Source organism: Sebastes umbrosus, chromosome 5 (genome assembly GCF_015220745.1).
Source record: "Sebastes umbrosus isolate fSebUmb1 chromosome 5, fSebUmb1.pri, whole genome shotgun sequence".
NCBI lineage: Eukaryota > Metazoa > Chordata > Actinopteri > Perciformes > Sebastidae > Sebastes > Sebastes umbrosus.
Window position 1 is genome coordinate 13,701,327 of NC_051273.1, and position 21,451 is coordinate 13,722,777.

The 21,451-nt window shown below is 43.6% G+C and overlaps 1 protein-coding gene across 43 annotated transcripts in view; it reads left to right on the top strand.

Moving 5' to 3' along the window:
- The window catches only part of adgrl2a (adhesion G protein-coupled receptor L2a), a 118,612-nt gene that overhangs the window by 84,327 nt on the left and 12,834 nt on the right, over positions 1–21,451 (top strand). For 33 of the 43 annotated variants that reach the window (XM_037769312.1, XM_037769327.1, XM_037769334.1 and 30 more), the window contains 11 exons: positions 7,354–7,650; positions 8,451–8,554; positions 9,041–9,226; positions 10,633–10,671; positions 12,691–12,874; positions 14,109–14,231; positions 14,647–14,852; positions 15,499–15,672; positions 17,241–17,450; positions 18,189–18,409; positions 19,031–19,097. In XM_037769312.1, the coding sequence (XP_037625240.1) occupies positions 7,354–7,650; positions 8,451–8,554; positions 9,041–9,226; positions 10,633–10,671; positions 12,691–12,874; positions 14,109–14,231; positions 14,647–14,852; positions 15,499–15,672; positions 17,241–17,450; positions 18,189–18,409; positions 19,031–19,097 (1,811 nt within the window). The remainder of the gene's footprint in view (positions 1–7,353; positions 7,651–8,450; positions 8,555–9,040; positions 9,227–10,632; positions 10,672–12,690; positions 12,875–14,108; positions 14,232–14,646; positions 14,853–15,498; positions 15,673–17,240; positions 17,451–18,188; positions 18,410–19,030; positions 19,098–21,451) is intronic. The other 10 variants (XM_037769314.1, XM_037769343.1, XM_037769346.1 and 7 more) reach the window with 1 other exon arrangement.

Below are 21,451 nucleotides of genomic sequence, written 5' to 3' on the forward strand. Positions count from 1 at the left end.
AAGCTGATTTTGCCTCAGTTAGGATTGATCCAGATCCTGCCAGGACTGGTAAACTACCTATTTGAGTGAAAGTTGTTGTTATAAGCACCTTCTCGCTGGTTCTAGGGCTGTGTATTTGCAAGAATCTGACGATACGTATCACGATACATCATAGCAGTACTTTGAGAGAACGCAAATATTTGCTAATGAAATAAAGTATTGACCTAGTTAATCTTTGCATGTAAACTATTAGTTTAAAACCAATAGAGTGTTTTTGAGAATCGATACAGTATCACAAAACATAATATCCCGATATTCGATATTTTCAATATTTCCTTACACCCCTGACTGGTTCTTTCTCACGTTTATTCCTGTTGACCCTAAACTCCTGTTGGCTGTTGTCAGGATCACACTGATGTTGACTGACTACACAAGCCCGGCCAGCCAGGACCCCAGACCAAATCAAACACCTCACTGTCCACAACAATCTGCAGAAAACAGCCCAGAATTTGTGCAAAAATCCACTTAAGTGACCTGTAGCCTTAATTCAACAAGTCCCTCATGTTGTTATAGCACTTAAAAGCCTCCCTAAATCCCAGAATCTTGTCCATCTTACTGACAATGTTTTGTTCTGTGTAAGCTGGGAGGGATTTCTGGGATGTTAGGGCACTATTGGGGAGTGTATCTTTAGCTAAAGGTCTCCTGTTTTACTGCCGGACTACGGGATCTCCCTATATGCCAGCGTCCATTCTTTATTCCTCCCATGTAGCTTTTTTATGACACACTGTGAGGTTATTCCGTCTACATCGTGACCCACTGGTCTCATTCTTGGTTACGATGTAAGGGTGAGTTTAACTGGGGCGATAAAAAAAAGGGGGGGGGAAATCCCACGACGGGGATTTACAGTCTTGTTCACAACGTCTCCGATATTACATCGTGGGATAATATCTAACCACCCAGTGTTTGGTGGCAGTTCAGCGCATGAGGTCAGGAGGTCACCTGTTCTGTCTGAAATCTGATCACGATCTCTGCCGCTCCTCGTCAGAACACGAGGGCCAGTTGTTGCCAGACAGGGGAGGAACATTTCTCCCCTTATCCGAAAAGCACACCTCAAGATCATGTTTTCTCGTATTCCCAAGCTGCTAGTTACCACTCCTCCTGGAAAGTCTGATGTACAACTACTGTACACAGCGCGGCCAAGTGATCCTCGCTGACAGCGTACAAGTATGTGGGCAACAGCAAACCCAGGGTTATGATTTAGAATGTCACTAAGAGTTGTTTTACATAAAAGAGAGAGAGGAGGGGGGGTGTGATTATGGTTACACTGAGCCCTATAGCCAAGGGGATCCACAGTCTCTTGTTTGATTACAGTCTGACTGTGAAACAAGGCGTATTAAAAGAATTATTACTCAGACATCACAATGGTCCCCCATCACTCCCTGACACACGCCTTTAAGGAGATTTATTTCACACAAGCCTGATTATTGTGTCTGTTTCTCTAATCTGTGTGTTCGCATGCTTTTACACAGCTGTGTTAACGCGCACATGCTTATGTATCTGCATGTGTGTGTGTATACGAACACCTCCGAAATAGACATCCTCCCGCGAGCACGACATTAAATATCAGTCTGCTCGGCACACTTAGAGTTAATGCTTGAAATTTGAGGCACGTACAGTACAGAGAAAGCTGCAAGGAGGGGGGAAAAAAATCAGGCTGTAGTCTGGCAGCTGCTGTGTCTGTTCTCTATACTTTGGTGTCATTCTGTGTGTGAGGGTGTATATGAATGTGTACATGTGTTTATAAGCTTGTCTGTGCATGTGTGTGTGTGTGTGTGTGTGTGTGGGAGTGCGCTCTGCCTGCCTGACCGTCTTTGTCCATATGAATCAATGTGTTTGCATTGTGTGAAAGAGAAATATTGGAGACAGCAATAAATAACATAATCCAGCTATTAGGTTTTGTTCCCTTAGACATGGACGCATACTATACACACCCTCACATGGACATGACTCGTGGGAAATTATACGAATTTTCACTCCGCTTTCTTCATATTTACTACCGGCACACAAGCAATCACACGCCGCGTTCCCCTTCCACGGCTACAAACGCAGCGCAGAGTGAAAGACGTGTAATCCAATTTCCTTTGTGTATTATTGTTATTATTGGTAGATATCAGAATGCATCACAAACGTATTATAAATCATCACACTATTTCGTACTTAAGAACAGCCTCCCATTTCCATATGAACTCCGAGGCAAGGCTGCATCCAGAGAGGACTGAGTGCATGTTTGAAACTGAGATGTTTCAGCAGCAGCATTAGCAGAGGAAATAATTTACACTTTTTTTTTTTTTTTTCGCAGTTCAACACCTTATTTCAATTAACCTACGCTCTGTGCCGAATGACTTGAAAGCTGATGGGTTATTCATTTATTTCACATCCACTCTTGGTCCCCTGAGCGTGCCGCCCCCCCCCCTTCTGATGGCAGGAACAGACTTTGAATTGTTTGACTTGTTAACTTATGCTCTTCCTCTTCCATTAGGAGGTGATTTCCACCCAGGATTTCACAGTGTACAAAAGACATGATTCTTTTACCTTAGCGAGGAGTAAGTCTCCTACAAGATGGGAACAAAGAGGTAAATCTCCTAAGCAGCCTCGCTTCACATCATTATGAGATTATTCCATGACAGAGCAGGGGAGAGCAAGTGAGATCTAATAATATTCTTTTAACTTTTTCTTTTACGTGGCAAATTAGCTGAAACGAATGCTAAACGTGTGTTCCCTTACCTTCTTTTCCCCTCCCTCGCAAGACAAACAGCACCTGGTAATGTGTATGAAACATTACCCTGATGAACAACCATGCGGTGCCTACTGAAAGTGAGGCCATTAAGCATAATATAAAAGACACACACGCTGTCGGTTTTCATTTGTCACCCCGGCATGACTACTGAGTCCTGGTAAAGTCTCATCTGGGCTGCGTGCGCGTGCGAGCGTGGGTGTTGTGTGTGCGTTGCTTACGCGTATATGCATATGCTCTGACAACACTCGGCAAGCCGTGCTCCCCTCGCCTTTCCCTCTCCTGGATTCCCGTCTCATTGTCTGTCATCAATCCCAGACCTATAACCCCAGCGGTAATAACAGAACCGCCGAGATACATTGAAGTGCAACAATGTGTGGGCGTCGAATCGCACAAAAGAGGTTATGAATAAGTCTGTCCCGACTATTGGCGGTACTTTGGAGAATATCACTCCACGCGCTCGCACTCTGTGACAGCTAATTGAAGGTTCCCCTTGGGCTGAGTGCAGCACAGAGACATAATAATCAAGGATCCTGTCCCGGGTTTCGCTGTATAGCCCAAACATGGGATTTGCTTCTTTTGTCATAATCAAAGGAGTATTGCACGGGGAAAGGCATTCAGCGGTGTCGCCACAGTGGGAAAAGAGAAATATTTGGTCCATGCTATGAATCTCAAAAGGTATGGAAAAGGCTGCAGCAGCACTACCAACAGATCAATACCCATCCCTCACAGTGGCTGCTTAGAAACTTATCCACTTAGACATCTCTGTGAAGAAGTGACTGCCTGAGAGGAGTGTCCGTTTTAATACCTACGGGTTAATTCCACCCTGCTCTCATTTGGATCAAATTAAACCAAGCCGTGCCATAAAGGTAATAAGATTATTGTGTTGCTGGCAGGATTACAGGCCGACACGCATATGTACACAGGAACAGTGGTCAGAGAGGCTGCATTGTTTATGCACGAGTCTCCCTGGGAAGTATAGCCGGCGTTCACATTAGCCTCTTTCTCACACAGGAAAGAGGATTAGTTTGCATCATAGACATGACATGAAACTCCCAACAGGATTATTTTAGCCCTTTTACTCGTGTCCATTTCATAATACTTCTTGTTAATGAAGCTCTTTAATGTATGGCTGTAGTCTATGACGGTGCTCGCTGAGAAAAAACATTTTTTTTTTTTAGCAATGCCAGCACAGCTTTTCTGCCTCGTGCAGCTCAGACGTTGGCTCAGCAAATCCACCACTTTCCCTTCCAGTTTGCTATGGGGGTGATCACGCTCCAATGGAACGCTTTAGTAGAGCCAAACGCATTATTCCTAACCTTGTTTTAACCAAGCCTAACGTTAATTGCCCCCGCTGATAGCAGGTAGCAACCAAATAAATAAAAACTTCAAAGACGTCTAATTGTACATGTTGTAACTAGAGCATGGAGCTCGACATCCCGGCGAGCCGTGACAAGCCGCCCTCTCAAGTGAGTGAGGGGTGTAGACAAGATACAGTTGTTAGTTGACATGCTAAAGGAATGTGCTTGGATTACAGCAGATGCCTCTTTGATTTATCGGCTGTAGTCGCGAGCCTTTTATCTTAAATCATGCTGTCGAGCGGCGATTCATTTTCATTTTATTTCTGTCTTGCATTCTAAACTCCCCATCCACGCAGACTGGGATCTTATCTCATCATCTTTCATACTTTTGGAAATGAGAAACCTATAAAAGGGCCCCCACAGTTTCTTGGGAAGTTTGCCAAGCGAGCCAGACCCAGATGTTTAAAAAGCAACTATGATAATTATTTACACACTATGTCGGCACACACTCGTTTTCTTTGGACCGAGCTGCAGTACTACATGCTTTAAAGCAGCAGTGGGTAGAATTGGAGCAAATACGATTTAAAAAAAAAGTTATTTTTATATCCTGACAGTAGTGCATGAGACAGGTAATCTGAAAAAAATCTTGTGGCTCTGTGTCTTCGGGTGCTCCTAATGGCATCTGCAAGATTTCACAGACCGGACGAAAACAACCAATCAGAGCTGATCTGGAGTCTGACGTCCAGCTGCCGTCTCTGAGCAGCTGTCAATCACTCGCAAACTTCCACCAAACGGTCAAACTTGGCAGCGCTGTTCAATTATGAATTCATATTCTGTTACTGTAATGCCTATTTCTCGCCTCAAATGTTTTCAGAAACATCTTGTAATGTACTGTTTAGCTGTAAAATGAGAAAGTCTGTGACCAAGTTGAGGAATTACCAAACACCGCCCACCAGCCGGAGCAAACTTTCTCATTTTACTTCTAAACAGTACACTACAAGATGATTCTGAAAACATCTGAGGCAAGAAATAGGCATTACAGTAACAGAATATTGATTCATATTTGATCAGCGCTGCCTTTGACCGTTTGATCGGAGCTTGCGAGTGATTGACAGCTGCCTCTGTTGAATGAACAGCCAATAGGAACGCTCTCTCTCTGAAATGACCTTTGATTGGCTCCTGTCATGGGATAGATTTTTTAAAGCCTGAAAACAGAGCCAAGAGGAGGTGCAGAAGTTATTATGCACCTTATTATTAGGTTATTATGGAATTTTTGCCCAATGATGCCAAAAAATATTCTGCCTATTGCAGGTTTAACTGGAAATTTGCAAAGCTTTTTTTTTTGTAACTATTGCTTTCACCTCTGTGAGACTTCTCGTAAAAAAAACAAGGGTTATAGCAATAAATGGGTATTGGTGCAGAATAGAGACAGACACATCTCCCAGCCAGCTAAATGCTGGTGCTGAAAGGACACTAAGCACAGGTTGTCTCTCAACCGCTGTGACAGGCCGTGCAGCCGAGAATTTCACTGTGTTGAGTAAAAGGATGCAGGTAGGGGAGGAGGGACGGGAGCAGAGGAGGCTGAGGTGAAGCCAGCCAGCCAAATCTGCCTTCATGTCAGTGTCAAAACAGCCAGTCAGCTGTGTACACCTTCATGTGTGTGAGTGTGTGTGTGTGTGCGTGTAGCTCTAAAGCCGACAGGAGGGAGCACACAGAGTCATCTCCTCTGGTCAATAGAGCCTAATTCGCCACAGGTAGCAGCCAGCCTCAAAGGTGATTTCCCTTCAGCTCAACTGTGCTGAAGCCTCTCATCCACACCGTGGGGCCTATGGTGATAGTAGTGGTGGTGTGTGTGTGTGTGTGTGTGTGTGTGTATGTGTGTTTGGGGGGGAGGGGGTGCTATCAGCAAGACCCATTATCCAATGGAGGCAATAGATATGGAGGTGTTGCTGCCTGGGGTCTGGCTGCCTCTCTTCCAATCCGCTGGAAGACAGAAACTGTCTTCTGCTTCTCCTGCGCGGCCCCATTGTTTCTGAATCTTCCTGTCATCGTCTTCTATTTTTCCACCACCATCCCCCTCTCTCTCTCTCTCTCTCTCTCTCTCTCGCTCTCTCTTCATTTCCCCTGTCCTGCCTCTGACTCCCTGCTCCCTTTCACTCTCTGTCGCTCCGTCTCTTCGATGTTTTTCGCTATCGGTTTGTACTACCGACTGTGCTCAGCTCAAGCACTGTAACAGCACCTCTTCACATTCTCTGCATGCTCTACAGGCAGCCTAATGGAGGAAATCAAAGTACTCAAATGCGATTAGATTCAGCGTGCACGTTGCATTCCAATCAGAGCTCTTTTGACTGATTTAGTTTATCCCTTTTAAATTCAACCAACACATATTTTTCAGAGGGGGGTCATCGTGTTTTCTTTTTGTACTCGGAGATGTGGAGCAGATTTCTATCAAATAGTTATCAACATTTCATCTGTGAAATGTAATTACACTTTTTCTGGTGTGAAAAATGTCTTCGCAGTTTTTTCTCCCCCTTAGTGGCTCATGTTAAATGTAAGGAGTGCACTATTTTCTCCTTTCCCGGGACTGAAACATATTGTTTTTGCCCGAGGCGTTGCATGAGTTACTGCACACCTGCTTTATCAAGTCGAGTAGGAGTTGTAGCAAAGAAACAACTGTAAAAACGAATGTTCAGGCACCGTGGCTACATATACAGGTTCCGTGTTAGTGAAATTTAATCAGCCATGCCACAAAATCTCCCAGGCAAGTATGATTGCCAGGCAGGAGGATGTTACTGTAATTATTGTCTTGTTCGCAGCAGACTGAGTGCCTTGGATAAGCCATAGTCAACGGGAATGCAAATACGCTTGTTGCACAAAGCACTTAGCAGCAATTTACACAACAGGATACTTGGATGTATAAGCATATTGCATTGTTGGACATGTTGAGAGAGAAAAAAATTAGGAATGTTAAGGTTTAATTGTACATGAGGGCATCTGCACAACAGGAGGTCAAGGTTGGAAGTATTCTTAGCAAAATGCTTCATATAGTCCACATTATACGTCTCCCAGGGGTGCTACACTAATTAGCTGACCTCACACTGTAACCGCAGGTCAAACTACAATTTGGTTTTGTATTTCTATATTTTAATCCGCTGCATCGTGTTTTCGTAAAGACTGATAATAAATGTGTGTCCTGCTCCATAAATCATGGAGGGCGGTCATGTTTTCCTCGCACCATCACATAACTCCACTAAACATAATACCTCTGTGTCTTCGCAGCTCCGCCACTGTCAGAAGTCACCACGGCACCTCAGCCTCAGAAAACTACAACCACCACCACAACAACCACGGCGCACTGGGGTGTGGCCAACACCACCACCACAACAGGGCTCAAGGAGGGCAGCAGGGGAGCGCCCAAGCCGCCCCCTGTGATTCTGCAGACTACTTCCCCTCCGCCCCTGGAGTCCTTCCCTCTACCCGAGCGCTTCTGCGAGGTCGTCGAGAAAAGAGACATAAAGTGGCCTCAGACCCAGAGGGGCATGCTCGTGGAGCGACCTTGCCCCAAGGGAACGCGAGGTAAACAGGGCTCCTTCGCTCTCACCTCAGGGCTCAGCGCGCTCGCTGCTTTCAATATGACCCCGAGGCGTCCCGAGAGAACATCCCAGAGTTTGTTAGATGTGTCAGATAATCTTGCATACAACTTTTTTTTTTTTATCTATAGAGAGCATCGGTTTGAAGTAGGTGTTCAGGGAATCAGTGAAATGTAATGGTGTTAGGTGTTAGCTGCACCATTCCAGGTCGAAACATGATTTAGCAAATCTGTGACGGCTGCGTTGCAGAGGAGCCGGCTCAGCTGTTCCTCCTGCAGCTCGCATGGAGACGTGCATCCCTCATTTGATTGTGTGTGAAATCGTGTTAGCGCTCAGAGTTCATCAGGCGCAGGGATAATTAGGGCGGAGGGAGAAAAAAAGTGCTGCCACTTGGTAGCAAAAACAAGAGCGAGCTGTTGAAAATATCCTCTGGAATTGTTTTTGCAGAAACAAAATTGATGACTTTACATGTTTGGAGTATCCAATAATTTCAGTTTAATTTGTCCTTTGACAACATTCAAACAGTCTCAGAGTAGCACAGTGAAAAAACTAAATATCCTGCAGGGCCTATATTTCTATGTGCACACACAAGCAGACATTCTCCGGTTTCATATTTGAATGAAAAGTATGAATTTGCATGCTTGTAAATTTCTTGTTTGCGTGCCGTTTCCTTATTTTATCTGTGTCCTTGTCTTTCGTTGTTGCCCTGTAAAGGACTACCCTGGGAAAATGAATTTGATTTGACTTGATTGAACTTGACTATTCTGTTCTTGTTTTCCCTCTCAGGCACAGCCTCTTATTTATGTGTCCTCTCCACTGGGGCCTGGCACCCAAAGGGCCCTGATCTCAGCAACTGTACCTCCCACTGGGTCAACCAAGTAGCCCAAAAGGTTTGTATGCGCTCTGCCTCGCTGTTTTGCTTCTAAGTGGAATGTGTCTCTTAAAAACACAGAGGGGGGTGGACAAAATAATAGATGTGCATCCTTGTTACGAAGAGATTGGCTTGAAAGCTGCATTTATCAGGTATATAAGGCGTCTGGAAATGAGGACTTTGATATGTGTGTCTTTAGAAAACAACAAATTGCAGGTGAATTAGTTGCAAAATCATATGTCAAAGAAAATTATGACAAATAAGCAAAATTAAGGTATAGAATAAACTGTACATATTAGTAGCAGCAAGCAGCTCTCTGTGTACCTGTTTTTTTAATTTGCCGCACAATAAAAAACTGCCACCATGGCAACTTCTCTCATGTTTGAGAAACACTAAATCCCCCTTTTCATAACTAGCATTTCAAGGGCTGTGAAGAAGAGAAACCCTCCAAGTCCATGTCTTATTGCATTCTTGTGAACATTAGTCACTCTCTCCCCTCCTGCAGATCCGCAGCGGTGAGAACGCGGCTAATTTGGCCAACGAGTTAGCCAAGCACACCAAAGGCCCCATCTTCGCCGGGGACGTCAGCTCCTCGGTGCGCCTGATGGAGCAGCTGGTGGACATCCTGGACGCTCAGCTGCAGGAGCTCAGACCCAGCGAGAAGGATTCTGCAGGGCGGAGCTTCAACAAGGTAACCGCATCCACCAGAAAAAAAATCACAATATTTAACATGAATACTGAAATCATTTTTCTCACCAATTCTCTCTCTGCATCACTCTGCCCTGACAAGTTAATGATAATGAAAATGCAGAAGGGATTACAGTGTTCCCCAACATAATGCAGCAGTATGTTCAGTAGTTGTTATTTTTTGTCACATGTAGCCTGCCTTTCTTTCTCTTTCTTTTCAAGTTCAGGAAAGCTGAGAGACAGACATGACAAAAACAAAAAAGCAGTAATGTTATTTTAGGCTCTGGCATGTATCAGAGATACAGATATCAGAGATGTATTCATGGCAGTGTTTGTTTGAGAAGAAAATACATCATGTGATAAATGTGAGCTAAAGCACGTTTATACTTGGACCTCCAGATAAGCAGGTCAGCGGTACATGAGATGGGGAGTGGCTGGATCAGTCATTCACTAGTTACTTTGTGTATCGACCTCTCAGTCAGGGCCTTGTTTTTACAACAACCCGACACTCCCAACACGTCAAATACCACCAACTGGGCAGTGCCCCTCGGCATCGGTAACCGACACACGGAGGCAAACTTTAGCGACAGTATGTGACAACCCGGGCTTTCAACTAACTCCAATGTAAACCCACCCGCGGTTATTTTGTCACATCATCCGTCACGTGACTCGTTGTTATCGTCAGTCCTGTGAGTCGCTAGTTAAGTGACTCGATAGTATTGCCGGTTCTGTGAGTCGCGGGAAGTCCTTAGTGACGTGAGTCGTTAGTATCCTGAGTCACGTGAGTTGTTAGTATCGTCAGTCCCGTGAGTCGTTATTATCGTCAGTCCCTGAGTCGTGTGAGTTTTTAGTCGCGTGACTCGTTGGTATCGTCAGTCCCTTAGCTGCTAGTTACGTGACTCGTAAGTATTGTCTTTCCTGTGAGTCACGTGAGTTGCTAGTCACGTGAGTCATTAGGCAGACAACAGTCACTTGAGTCGTTAAGCAGATGCTAGTCACGTGATTTGTTAGTCAGTATTGTCAGTCCCTGAGTCATGTGAGTCGCTAGTCATGTAAGTCGTTAGGCAGATGCTAGTGACGTGAGTTGTTAGTGAAGTTAAAGGCACACCCTTCCTAACCCTAACTAAGTGGTTGTGTTTCCTAAACCTAACTTCCTTTGAAAACGGAAGTTTATTTTGAAAGGACACCATTCATGTAATGAGCGTATATTGACACGCCGTCCCTGACACGTCCAAAAGTAACGCAAGAGGTGTATCCCTTGCGTTGGTCTCCGATGCCGAGGGGCACTGACCAAGCGGCGCTATTTGAGGAGTTTGGAGTGAGAATGTGTTGTCAACAAAGCTCTTTATGAACGTGTGCAAATTATGTCTCTATTTTTTATCTGTTCTTTTTCTTTTCTAATAAAAAAAGCTTCAAAAACGAGAAAGGACATGCAGGGCATACATGAAGGTACTGGAGCAAAGCCTCTGCCCACTCTGCCTGCTGCCGTCCCCTCCTCTATTCCTGTGCTACTGTATATTCGCCCCGGCCCAAGTTCAGCAGCATGTACCCTCTGCACTGTCATGTCCTCCCTCCTCCCTGTGCTTCCTGCTTTTTTTGAGTAATTGCCTTACACACAGACACAATCGCACCCAAAGTGCTTTCTAAAGTCAAAGAGAAGTCATGTCCAATTACCGAGGTGGCTTCTATACATGGATGTGTCTCTGTGTTTTTTTCCCTCCCCTCTATGCGTTTGACAGCGATGGTGTATTTTGTTTTTCATTCTGTTTTTTCCCCTATTGTATGTTTTCTAAGTGTTTACTCGAGATTGCACGTCTGGATGCATAACACCACAACTCAAACAAACATCTTGCTCTTACATCCCTCTCATTATTCATTTGCTGAAGGATTTGTTGCTTTGTTACTTCTTCTTTTTTTTTTTTTTCGCTTTTATACGAGAGCTCCATTCAGTATAAAACCCTCCTGGATGTTGCATCAAACGCAGTTCGCTTGTGGTTTATTGTGGAAGCAGAGTGGAGGTTTCTGGCATAACTTCACTTCCAAGGTGCTTGGAGAAGGATTTATTCAAATCTTTTTTTTTCAAGGACCGTCACCTGACCTTTCACTGCATTTAAAGTAAAAATGGTTGTACTTGTTTCACGAGGACACAAGGATTTTAGGTCACAGAAGTCTTTTGTTTCATAAATTAAAGTTGCAAATCTCAGCTCTATCTGGTTAATAGGGTTAGCCGGGTCAAAGCATTTTTTTTTCTTGGGTTGGGTTCATACATCAAAGTATTTTGGCCATATATATCCCTCAACCATTAGGGGGATCGGTGTCCTCCACCTGCCAACAAAGTCACCCCCCTCAATCCAAACCTCTCCTTCGGGAGGGTATTAAAATGGATCGAGCTAATTAGCCAGTCAACAGCCGTGCGCTCATAAAAAGAAAGCAGGGAAAGGGAAAAATACACGTATGTAGTCGCACCACCTCTCTGAAAACGTCTCATCATCATTTGTTTTTTAATGTCACAGCATGTAGATTTGGAATCAGATGCCACATCGATGTAAACGACGGCACTTATTTGACTAACGACGGCATGAGAGGATTTGGGGCAGAGCTCGTTGAGTCAGCGGTATCTGACATCTGCCATACTTGACGCAACATCACTATAGCTGCCCCCCAACCTTTCCACCAGCCGTCGCCGCCATTGATTACCAGATTAGACACATTGATTTGATTATTTCCTGCAGAAAACTCAAAGCGGCGTCTGGATCCCACGCCCAATTTATCCGCTGTCTGTTCAGGTGGCAGAAAAGTGTGAGGCTGGAAAAATGTTGGCGTGAAGGATACAATTCAATGAAACTATTTGACATACATTTTGTTTTATATTGTACACATTCCCTGTCTTTTTTAAAGTGCTTTTTTAGGGTGTACAGTAACGTATTTGCGCTTGAGGACAAGTTAACTGCAGGTTACAAGCTAAAGAAAAATAATGTTTCTACATGCCAAACACTTTAAAATTAGAGCATTTTAATTGAGGACATCATTTGGCACTTTGACTTTAACCAGGCCATTCCTTAATATCCTTCTATTGGACAGACCTGATAGGCTCAATAGACTGTGACTCTCATTGTCTGCCCCGATGCAGCGTCCTTGAAAAAGAAACTGAATCCGCACCATCTCCAGTGATGCTCCCGCTCTTCTCTTTCTCCTTCATGATCAATACAAAAATTATGTCTTTCTTATTCTGTAAATGTCTGTAATTAATCTTGTCATATATATATATATTCAACCAAAAACTAAATATCCTTTCATCACGTTAATTTTAATCCTCACAGATGTGATGCTTCAGCGCAGCATTTCATCCATTTCACAGTCTGCATGTCACTGCTTACAGTCTGCTTGCAAACAAATTATATTTTTCTGAGTCACTCAAGTAGCTTTGTTTTTGTTTGTGTGTGTATTTGTTTGTCTGCTCCGACGCAGGCCATTGTGGACACGGTAGATAATCTCCTGCGACCGGAGGCCTTGAAGTCCTGGCAGGACATGAACAGCACGGAGCAAACGCACGCCGCCACCATGTTACTGGATACCCTGGAGGAGGGGGCCTTCGTCCTCGCCGACAACCTCATGGAGCCTGCCATTGTCAAAGTTCCTGCAGACAATATAAGTAAGTAAAACGAGAGTTTGTGGTAAGCAAATGACACGAGTCCTTGATTGATGCAAGCTCAGTTAATTTGATTACTTCCAATTCATTGAGAGGGTAACTCCTGTGATGGGAAAACAAGGCCGCCACATAAAAAAGGACTTTGTTTTCATAATAAGCGTTTAAACCTCGGGGGGAAAGAGAAACAACGCATATTAGGTTTAACGAGTCGCTTACTGACAAAGTGATGAATATCGGACAATTAAATAGACTGGATTCTCTGATTGCGCACGCTTAGTTTATAAATGTATGCGTCTAGACCTTGTAACTCTATACATTAATGTGAACATTAGCCTGCTGTGGAGTCAGAAGAAGTACATAGTTAGTCCTCAGCCTTCCTCTCATTTTCTTCTGCTGTTAGACCATATAAGGAAGGCCTCTCCTTAGCTGTTTCTGTTTCTCTGCAGTGTTTTATTCATATTAGTCTCACAGGAATGAAATGATCACTTTGTGATTGACGCTTTTATTGTGCCGCTCACTGTCACATAGATGTAGTGTTTGAGTGATTGATATATCCTTTGGTCTGTGCCAACATTTCAGTTTGTGTAGAAATTAGGCCTGTCAATCGATTAAAATATGTAAGCGAGATCAATCACATGATTGTCCATAGTTAATCATGATTAAGCGCACATTTTTTATCTGTTCAAAATGTATGTACGTTATTTAGCCTCCTTCCCGACAAGCTAGTATGACATGGTTGATACCAATGGATTCCTTAGGTTTAGTTTCATATGATGCCAGTATCTTCAATCTAGCTTTAAAACATCCAAAAGATGGATTTCGTTGATGCAGTAAAGAAATGAGTGGCGTTAAAATGAATTTGCGTTAACGCGTTATTGCGTTAACTTTGACAGTCCTAGTAGAAATGTCAGGAAGAAAGCTTTGGCATCAATAGATTGATTGATTGCTCGTAATGAATAATATTTCTATATTATATGCAGCCATAACACAGATTTTATACATGAAATTAGGCAGGCTACTTATAGACTTAGACTTATAGGCTACATAAATAATTAGCAGGCCTGTATTTAATAGTGGTGCATGTTTTTTTTACGGTTCGGCTTTGCATCCCTAGCATCAATGTTCTCCACTGTTTTGTTTTCATGCCCTTGTGTCGAAGCCAAACAGACGACATAATGACCAATATCCTGTCACCTTTCACCTCTAACCCGTCCTCTGCTCTTTCTGCTCCTGGCAGTCCTGGATGTGTACGTACTCAGCACCGACGGCCAGGTCCAGGATTTCAAATTTCCACAATCCAGCAAGGGCGGTATCTCAATCCAGCTGTCGGCCAACACTGTCAAGCTCAACAGTCGGAATGGTAAGCTCTCTTAAATATACCAAATGAATAAAAGAGAAACTTCAAGATATTTTCTGCTTACTCTGAGAGAAATGAGGTGTGTATTGAATGTGTGTGACTTTTTCTCCCATTCTTGTTTCTGTGAAAAGGTGAAGAGTTTGTATTAGTGTAGGAGCACAACAAAGGAGCCCTGAGATTTTGGCTGAAAAATGAGAGGATTTGAAAAAGCTTTCTGTCTCTATCTCTCACTCATCTTTTACTCACTCTTGCAGTTCTTTTGTTGAATATTTTAAATGGAATTACATCGGAATAAATTGGAGTGTTTAAATATTTTTTAGTCCTCTTTGTCACCACATCTTTTTTTCCTTCGTACATTGTCTAAATTGTTCTGGAAGATTTTTTTTTCATCCTCTGACGTCTTTCTCACTTTCTCCAGGAGTTGCCAAACTGGTTTTCGTGCTCTACAAAAACCTGGGCCAGTTCCTCAGCGCGGAGAACGCCACCATCAAGATGGCCAACGAGGCTTACGGGCGCAACGTGTCGGTGGCCGTCAACTCCGACATCATCGCTGCCTCAATCAACAAGGAGTCCAGCCGCGTATTCATTAACGACCCGGTGATTTTCACCCTGGAGCACATTGATGTGAGTCTCCCCGCTGAAGTGAATGGAGAGGTCATATTAAAAAACACCAGGAGGGAACATCCAGTGCAGACAGAGATCTGCAATTTGAATTGTAAATGTCTGGCTAGGTCAGTCGGCAGTTTATTTAAGTCATTGAACATCAAATTAAAGGAGTCTTTAGAACCTAAGTGAATTCTTAATGAAAACTAATTCTTTAATCAACATTGGGATATAAATGATACCCATTTTCTTTTATAGTGGGGGAAATTAACTCCTAGATTAGCCGTACAATCTAGGATGAAATTACTGGAGCACCAATTATCTTTCGTCTTTTAAAGTTGTCACTAGAGTTCCCAGAGGGCCATGCGTGACTCCATTCTTTATCAGAGAAATTGTGCAATTCCAAAAGACATGCCGTCAAACAATTATGCTCCTCTGTTATTAAGGCCCCAACTACGCTTCGGTTGATTTGGCAAGCATGTGCCAAATGATATACAACATATGAATTGCTTCATGAGAGCTGTGAAGTGAGAAATCCTCATCCATATCAGCACGGGAAAAAATACTTTGTATGAGTAGGGGGTAAATGGCCTCTGCGTTCTACATGTACTTCAATTTCAGGCAGTCAATTATTTGGACACTTAACCATATCTCTTGTTATCTGCAGATGGAGCACTACTTCAACTCCAATTGCTCCTTCTGGAATTACTCTGAGAGGAGTATGATGGGCTACTGGTCCACCCAAGGCTGCAAACTCCTGGACTCCAATAAAACGCACACCACCTGCTCCTGCAGCCATCTCACCAACTTCGCCATCCTCATGGCGCACCGTGAAACCTCAGTATGTCACGTCCATTTTTTTATATCCTCGAGCTTTCTTTCAAACTCACCTGTAGTCTTTAAGATTTTTTCCTGTTTCACAAGCAAACCCCAAATATCCTCATTTCTTTCGTTTAAATAGCAATCCAGAGGTTCAGAGAGAAGACAAGTGCATACTGTTGTTGCAGTCACACTACTGCTTTTTTCATTAGTGGCTTAATTTTGTAAAACACATCACATTCTCCGCCTCAGCAGACTAATGTAGAGGCATTTCCTAAAAATTATAAAACGCTTACAAAAAAGGTCCTACAGGAATCCTACATAGAAGTGTGTACACTCTATTCAAATGTGAAAAAGAGGACCTATAATGCATATTTCCAGGTGCATACTTTTTGGGGGTTTCTACTAGAACAAGTTTACATGCTTTAACATCCAAACCAAACTCTTTGGACTCTGCTCCAACTCCACTCTAACTGGCTTTGTTTAAGTGTACTAGCCGCTAGGAAGATATTATGCAAATGTGTTACTTGGTGACATCACCACGTCACGGAAGAAAAGGCGGGACTTCAAGCGAGGCGTTTCAGGCAGCTCAGGAGCAGTGTTTCTGGGGGGGGGGAGTAACTCTCTTTGGTGTGGACTTTGTAACTGTGCAGACCTTTTACATGCACAAAAAACTATATAACACACTAAAAGGAAAGGGGAAAAACACAAAAACACAATAGGTCCCCTTTAAATAGCAATCTTACAAGATCATAGTAATAACAATGAGGTTCAGAGAGAAGATGTGTATGCTGTTGTTGCAGTCATTCTACTGCTTTCTTCATTAGTGGCTTCATTTTGTAAAACACATATTTCATTCTCCACCTCAGAAAACTAGAGGTATTTCTGAAAAAACTACAAAACCCTACGCTTACAAATAGGTCCTACAGGAATCCTACAGACAATTTTTATTTTATTAAAATATAAAGACATAAAGTGATGTCCTTCAGCTCAGTGGTTAGCACTTTAACACGTTAACACTTTTAGTTTGCGATTCCCTGAAATGAAGCAATGTCCACTTGTGACCGTCCATCCCAGATAATGGCCTCAGTATAAACATGAGTTTTGAGCAGTTCAGCCAGACAGTGATTTTTTAAAGGCCTGAAGAGGTGAAAGTATCCAATACTTCACAAGAAAAAACAATATAGAAAAGTCAGAATAAAATAAACATGATTTTGTTTGTGCCCCTTCAGATATATCTTTGGTCCCCTTTGGGATCGGCAACTTGTTTTGTACAAACAGCAGCAGGAGGCCTTTGCTCTCTTGTCAGTCTCGGTGGTAGAAGATTTATAGGACTGGGAGATCGCAGGGGGATAAGCACTTTTGTTCCTTTTTTTTTCTTTTTCAAGCACAAATGATCATTTTAAGGGAACCAAGATTACTTTCCCCAGTTGTTCTCATTCAATATAATTTATAAAGGAAGTTAAGTGCTTCTAATTAGGTCACACGATTTGAGACATAAAATATTTCCTCACAGAGTTGAAAGAAGTTTCCATCTTTCTTTTCACAGACATCTTTTGTAATTCGCTGTTTATCTTTTATTTCTTCCAGGTGAACGACAGAGTGCACGAGCTGCTCCTGACCGTCATCACCCGAGTCGGGATCGTGGTGTCCCTCGTCTGCCTCACCATTAGCATCTTCACCTTCTGCTTCTTCCGGGGCCTGCAGAGCGATCGCAACACCATCCACAAGAACCTGTGCATCAATCTCTTCATCGCCGAGTTAATATTCCTAATTGGTATCGATATGACGGAACCCAGGGTAAGCTGGAGCGATCGCAACCCATTGATTTGGGTTTGATTCATTCTATCTCTCTCACTTTATCTCCTTTCGCCCCCTCAAAAAACAAAACAAAAGAGCCTTTCAGAGTGAAATGGATGAGACGTTAAGCATTGTTTGTTTCTAACCTGCTCTGCTTGTCCCCGACATGACACGAGTGGGACAGCACCATTAATATAGATTACTAAGGGGCCATGTCTTCCACTTGACAGCTCTTTTTTCCTCTTTCACTTAAAGCCACCATTGCCATGTCTGACCCTGCATTCATACCACTTTTATCTTTTCTTTTTCACCTACATTTTCTCTAGAAGCACAAAAACGCTTTTTTTTTTCTTCTGCATACAGCTGAGCTGTATGATTAAATCTACTAACTCTAACCTTACAATACTAATGGTATTTAAATTTCTGCCGTGCTGATGGAGAGCTAAACCTGTGCATAGTCAGAGCCCATGTGGTGAATGAATATTCATTACTTTTTTCATCAATTTCATTGAATGGGTCGAGGCAGCAGCGCTGTCTTTTCAGCGGGTTTTAATAAAAGATGGGGTATGTGATATACAATTTTCAATAAAGAAAGTGCTATGGATGGAGAGTCCTCTTGTCATGTTAAATCATTTTCTACAAGTTCATCTCAAAACTCTTTCCATTTTATAGAAATTGTGTTTATTCTTGATTTTCCTTGAATACTTATTCTTTGATTGTCTTATTGTTCTCACTCAGATTGGATGCGCCATCATCGCGGGGATCCTCCACTTCTTCTTCCTGGCCTCCTTCTCCTGGATGTGTCTCGAGGGCGTCCAGCTGTACCTCATGCTCGTGGAGGTCTTTGAGAGCGAATACTCGCGGAAAAAGTACTACTACGTGTCTGGTTACCTCTTCCCCGCCATCGTGGTCGGCGTCTCCGCAGCCATCGACTACAGGAGCTACGGGACCAAGAAAGCGTGAGTGCAGCTTTCTGAACAAATCCTTGGAAATGCAGGGCAGACACGCTGAATGCTACGCCGCACCGTGCTTACCTGCTGTGACTGTATGTGGCGGCTTTTGAAAAGAAATATACTCATCATTTCTGCCAGGGCTTTATGTGCATCCATCCCTGGAGACTACACCGAAACATTTGAGCTCCTTTTGCCAGGGATGGGCAGCTGTTCAATTTTTTATGTCATTTGAAAGTGGCTGAGAGACTCAACACTGTGGTTTCAGAGGGGGGGGCGCAGCTACATTAATGCCTTTCTGCTTAAAGACCCTCCTGTGACCTCTTGTTTGTAAATGCTCTCTTAAAGAGAAGAGCACTGTGCCGAAAAAGCCTTTTACGTAGATTAATGGCCGTATCGCCGCTAAGACCCAGCTATCAAGAGAGGCTACGTGGGGTCTTCCCTCTGTTTTAACCTGTGAAAGGAGCGTTTGAAAGCGCTCCAAGTTAAATATTGACTAGAAATTACACACTCAATGTCATCATCCCAAGTGACTAAAAATGAATTTATTTCCACTAATATTTGGAGCATGAAGAAGACGCCGATATTATTTTTGCAGCGTGTGCTGAAGTGTGTGTTTCTTTGTCACAGGTGCTGGCTAAGTGTGGACAATCACTTCATATGGAGTTTTATAGGACCTGTCACCTTTATCATCATGGTAAGCTGTTTTTTATTTTCCTTTGAATGCTGCGACTGACAGAGTGAGGAAGGGACTGAGATGAAGGAGAGAGATAAAGGAAGTGAGATGGTTGAACTGAAGGGGAAAGTCAGCAGGATTTTTTTTTTTTTTTGCTCCTCGGTGATGACAGGTTAATTTTGCGCCAAAGACAGATTTTCGAGGCATCCGACAGTTCTCTCACCTGACAAGGATCAGGATTTGTTAGTCGACTTTAAACTCGCGTTCACACGATTGCCATGAAGTCTCACGTTACAGGCTCACCTTTCGGTTAACGGCCTTCCGGTTAACACACAAAAAAAAGATGAGAAACGGCCTCAAGGTGTGCATTTTAAAGCACATGCTGCATACTTTTTTCCTCCTCTGCGTCAGCCTCCTTGCGTGTTTGTCCGCCTCCGGTAAATAGCAGACGGACTGTTGGGGAGAAGAGGGAAAGCAAAGGCACCTCTCTGTTTGGTCAAGGACCGTCAGGGGTGAAGGACATATAGCATATCATAATGACATATGTCCCATTGAGCCATGCAATTATTTACTGGTCATGACATTATTATCTCCCGCTCCATCAGAGAGGCTCAGAAGAATGAGACCTCAGGGAGTCTTCCCTCCCTGCACAAAAAAAAAAAAGAAATAGCAGGTGGTATTCTTCAGATATATATCCTCTCAGCCCACCGCGCCATGTATTGCTTTGCCCTCATGCACACCAAGGGATGAGGGAGCTCTGCAAACTTGTCTGGCTGCTGTGCGGGGAGGACGGGTGGTATTTGTTCAGCACCGTGTTCATTATCCAGCATAATGGTTGGTACTGTATCTACAGATGCGATGACCTCTGTTGAACATCAAACTGACACTGAAAATATACCGGAGAGAGGGGGCACCCATGTCAAATTCCAGCAAGTCTCTGCAAACAGACCGGCAGACCGCTAGCAGCTTTCAAAGGAAAGACATAGTACAGCTCTTTGTCTGTGTGGTAACAGAATAGATAAAAGATGAGTCCGCTCGCTGGACTGCATTTCACAGTTTTCTCAGAACGAGACACTCGATGTCGCATTTAGAAAAATGGAGGAAGCGCGCAGACCCGACGGAAAGCCTGTGTTGGATTGAAATGCCTGTTTCTTTTTTGTTTGCATTGATTTTTTTTTTTTGTTTTCTCTCACTTTGAATGTGTGAGCTTATAATTGAGGGAACATTGTATTAAAACAAACACATTTCTCCATGTCTCAGCAAATGCTCCGTCAGCCACACAGGAATATGTTTCCTTTCCCCTTAAATTGGGCCCTCATTGTTTTCCGATCGCGCGTTGCTTCCATAATGATTTGCATGAAAGATGCGTCCGCGCTGGAAATGATGATCGGGATCCCGGCGGTGATGACCGGAGAGATAGAATCATGACCCTGTGAGGAGCTAATGTATTGTAGCAGAGCTAATGTGTGACAGGAATGAGGGTTTTTGCAGCAGCGCATCGCACACTGCTCCTCTGATTCTGTGCAACAATTGACTCAAAAAGACAAAGTGCTGTGGAAAGGGGCATCTCGGGGGAGCGTGCAGGAGCAAGGTTTGCCTACACCATCCGTGACCCTGGTTTCTCTACAAATTGGCTTTGTCCTTGTCAATGAGGGAGAGGCAGAGGAGGAGAAAAGGCACACGAGCGAGAGAAAACAGTGCTGCTTTGGCTCCTGTCTGTATCCCCATCCCGCCACCCTAGCCATGTTTGTGCCAAACAACATTGATTTTGACCTAGGGTGGTCATGCTTTTTCCTCATCCTTTTGTTTCTTCTCCCTTTTTTCTTGCTCTTCCTGTGTTTTTATTTTTTTGCTCCTGGCTGAAACAGGCCCTGAATACCGACTGAAAACAAAAGCTGGTGGAAGGCATTTAGATCCTTGTTCTTTGGCAGAGGTTGCCCTGTCTCTGGGCACAGGGGGCATTAGCTCCATGAAAAGGGAACATGGAAGTAATGAGTGGTGGGGGGAAGCCATTAGTATGCTTGAGATAGCTTCAACACAAGGCCTCTTGGATCATGACACGTCGGGAGCAGTTCTTATCATCTGGACAGCTCCATCTGCACCTTTAATATTTTATCCCCAGCAGTTCATTTAGAGTTCAGTGTGTACACACACAGTCCACTTCAGCTTTAAAAAAAAAAAAAAAAAAAAAGCTTTCTCCTCAGTCCCAGTGTGGCGAGGTGCTTCTGCATGGCTTGCAGTGATGATTCAGAGACAGAGTGAAGGATAGAAGGCAGCTTCGCTCTAGCAAAGAGGGGATCCCCCAGGAAGGGCTGCGAAAGCATGTCGGTGGGGGTGGTAACATGTGCCGTGCTGCTAGGTTACTTTAAAGCACT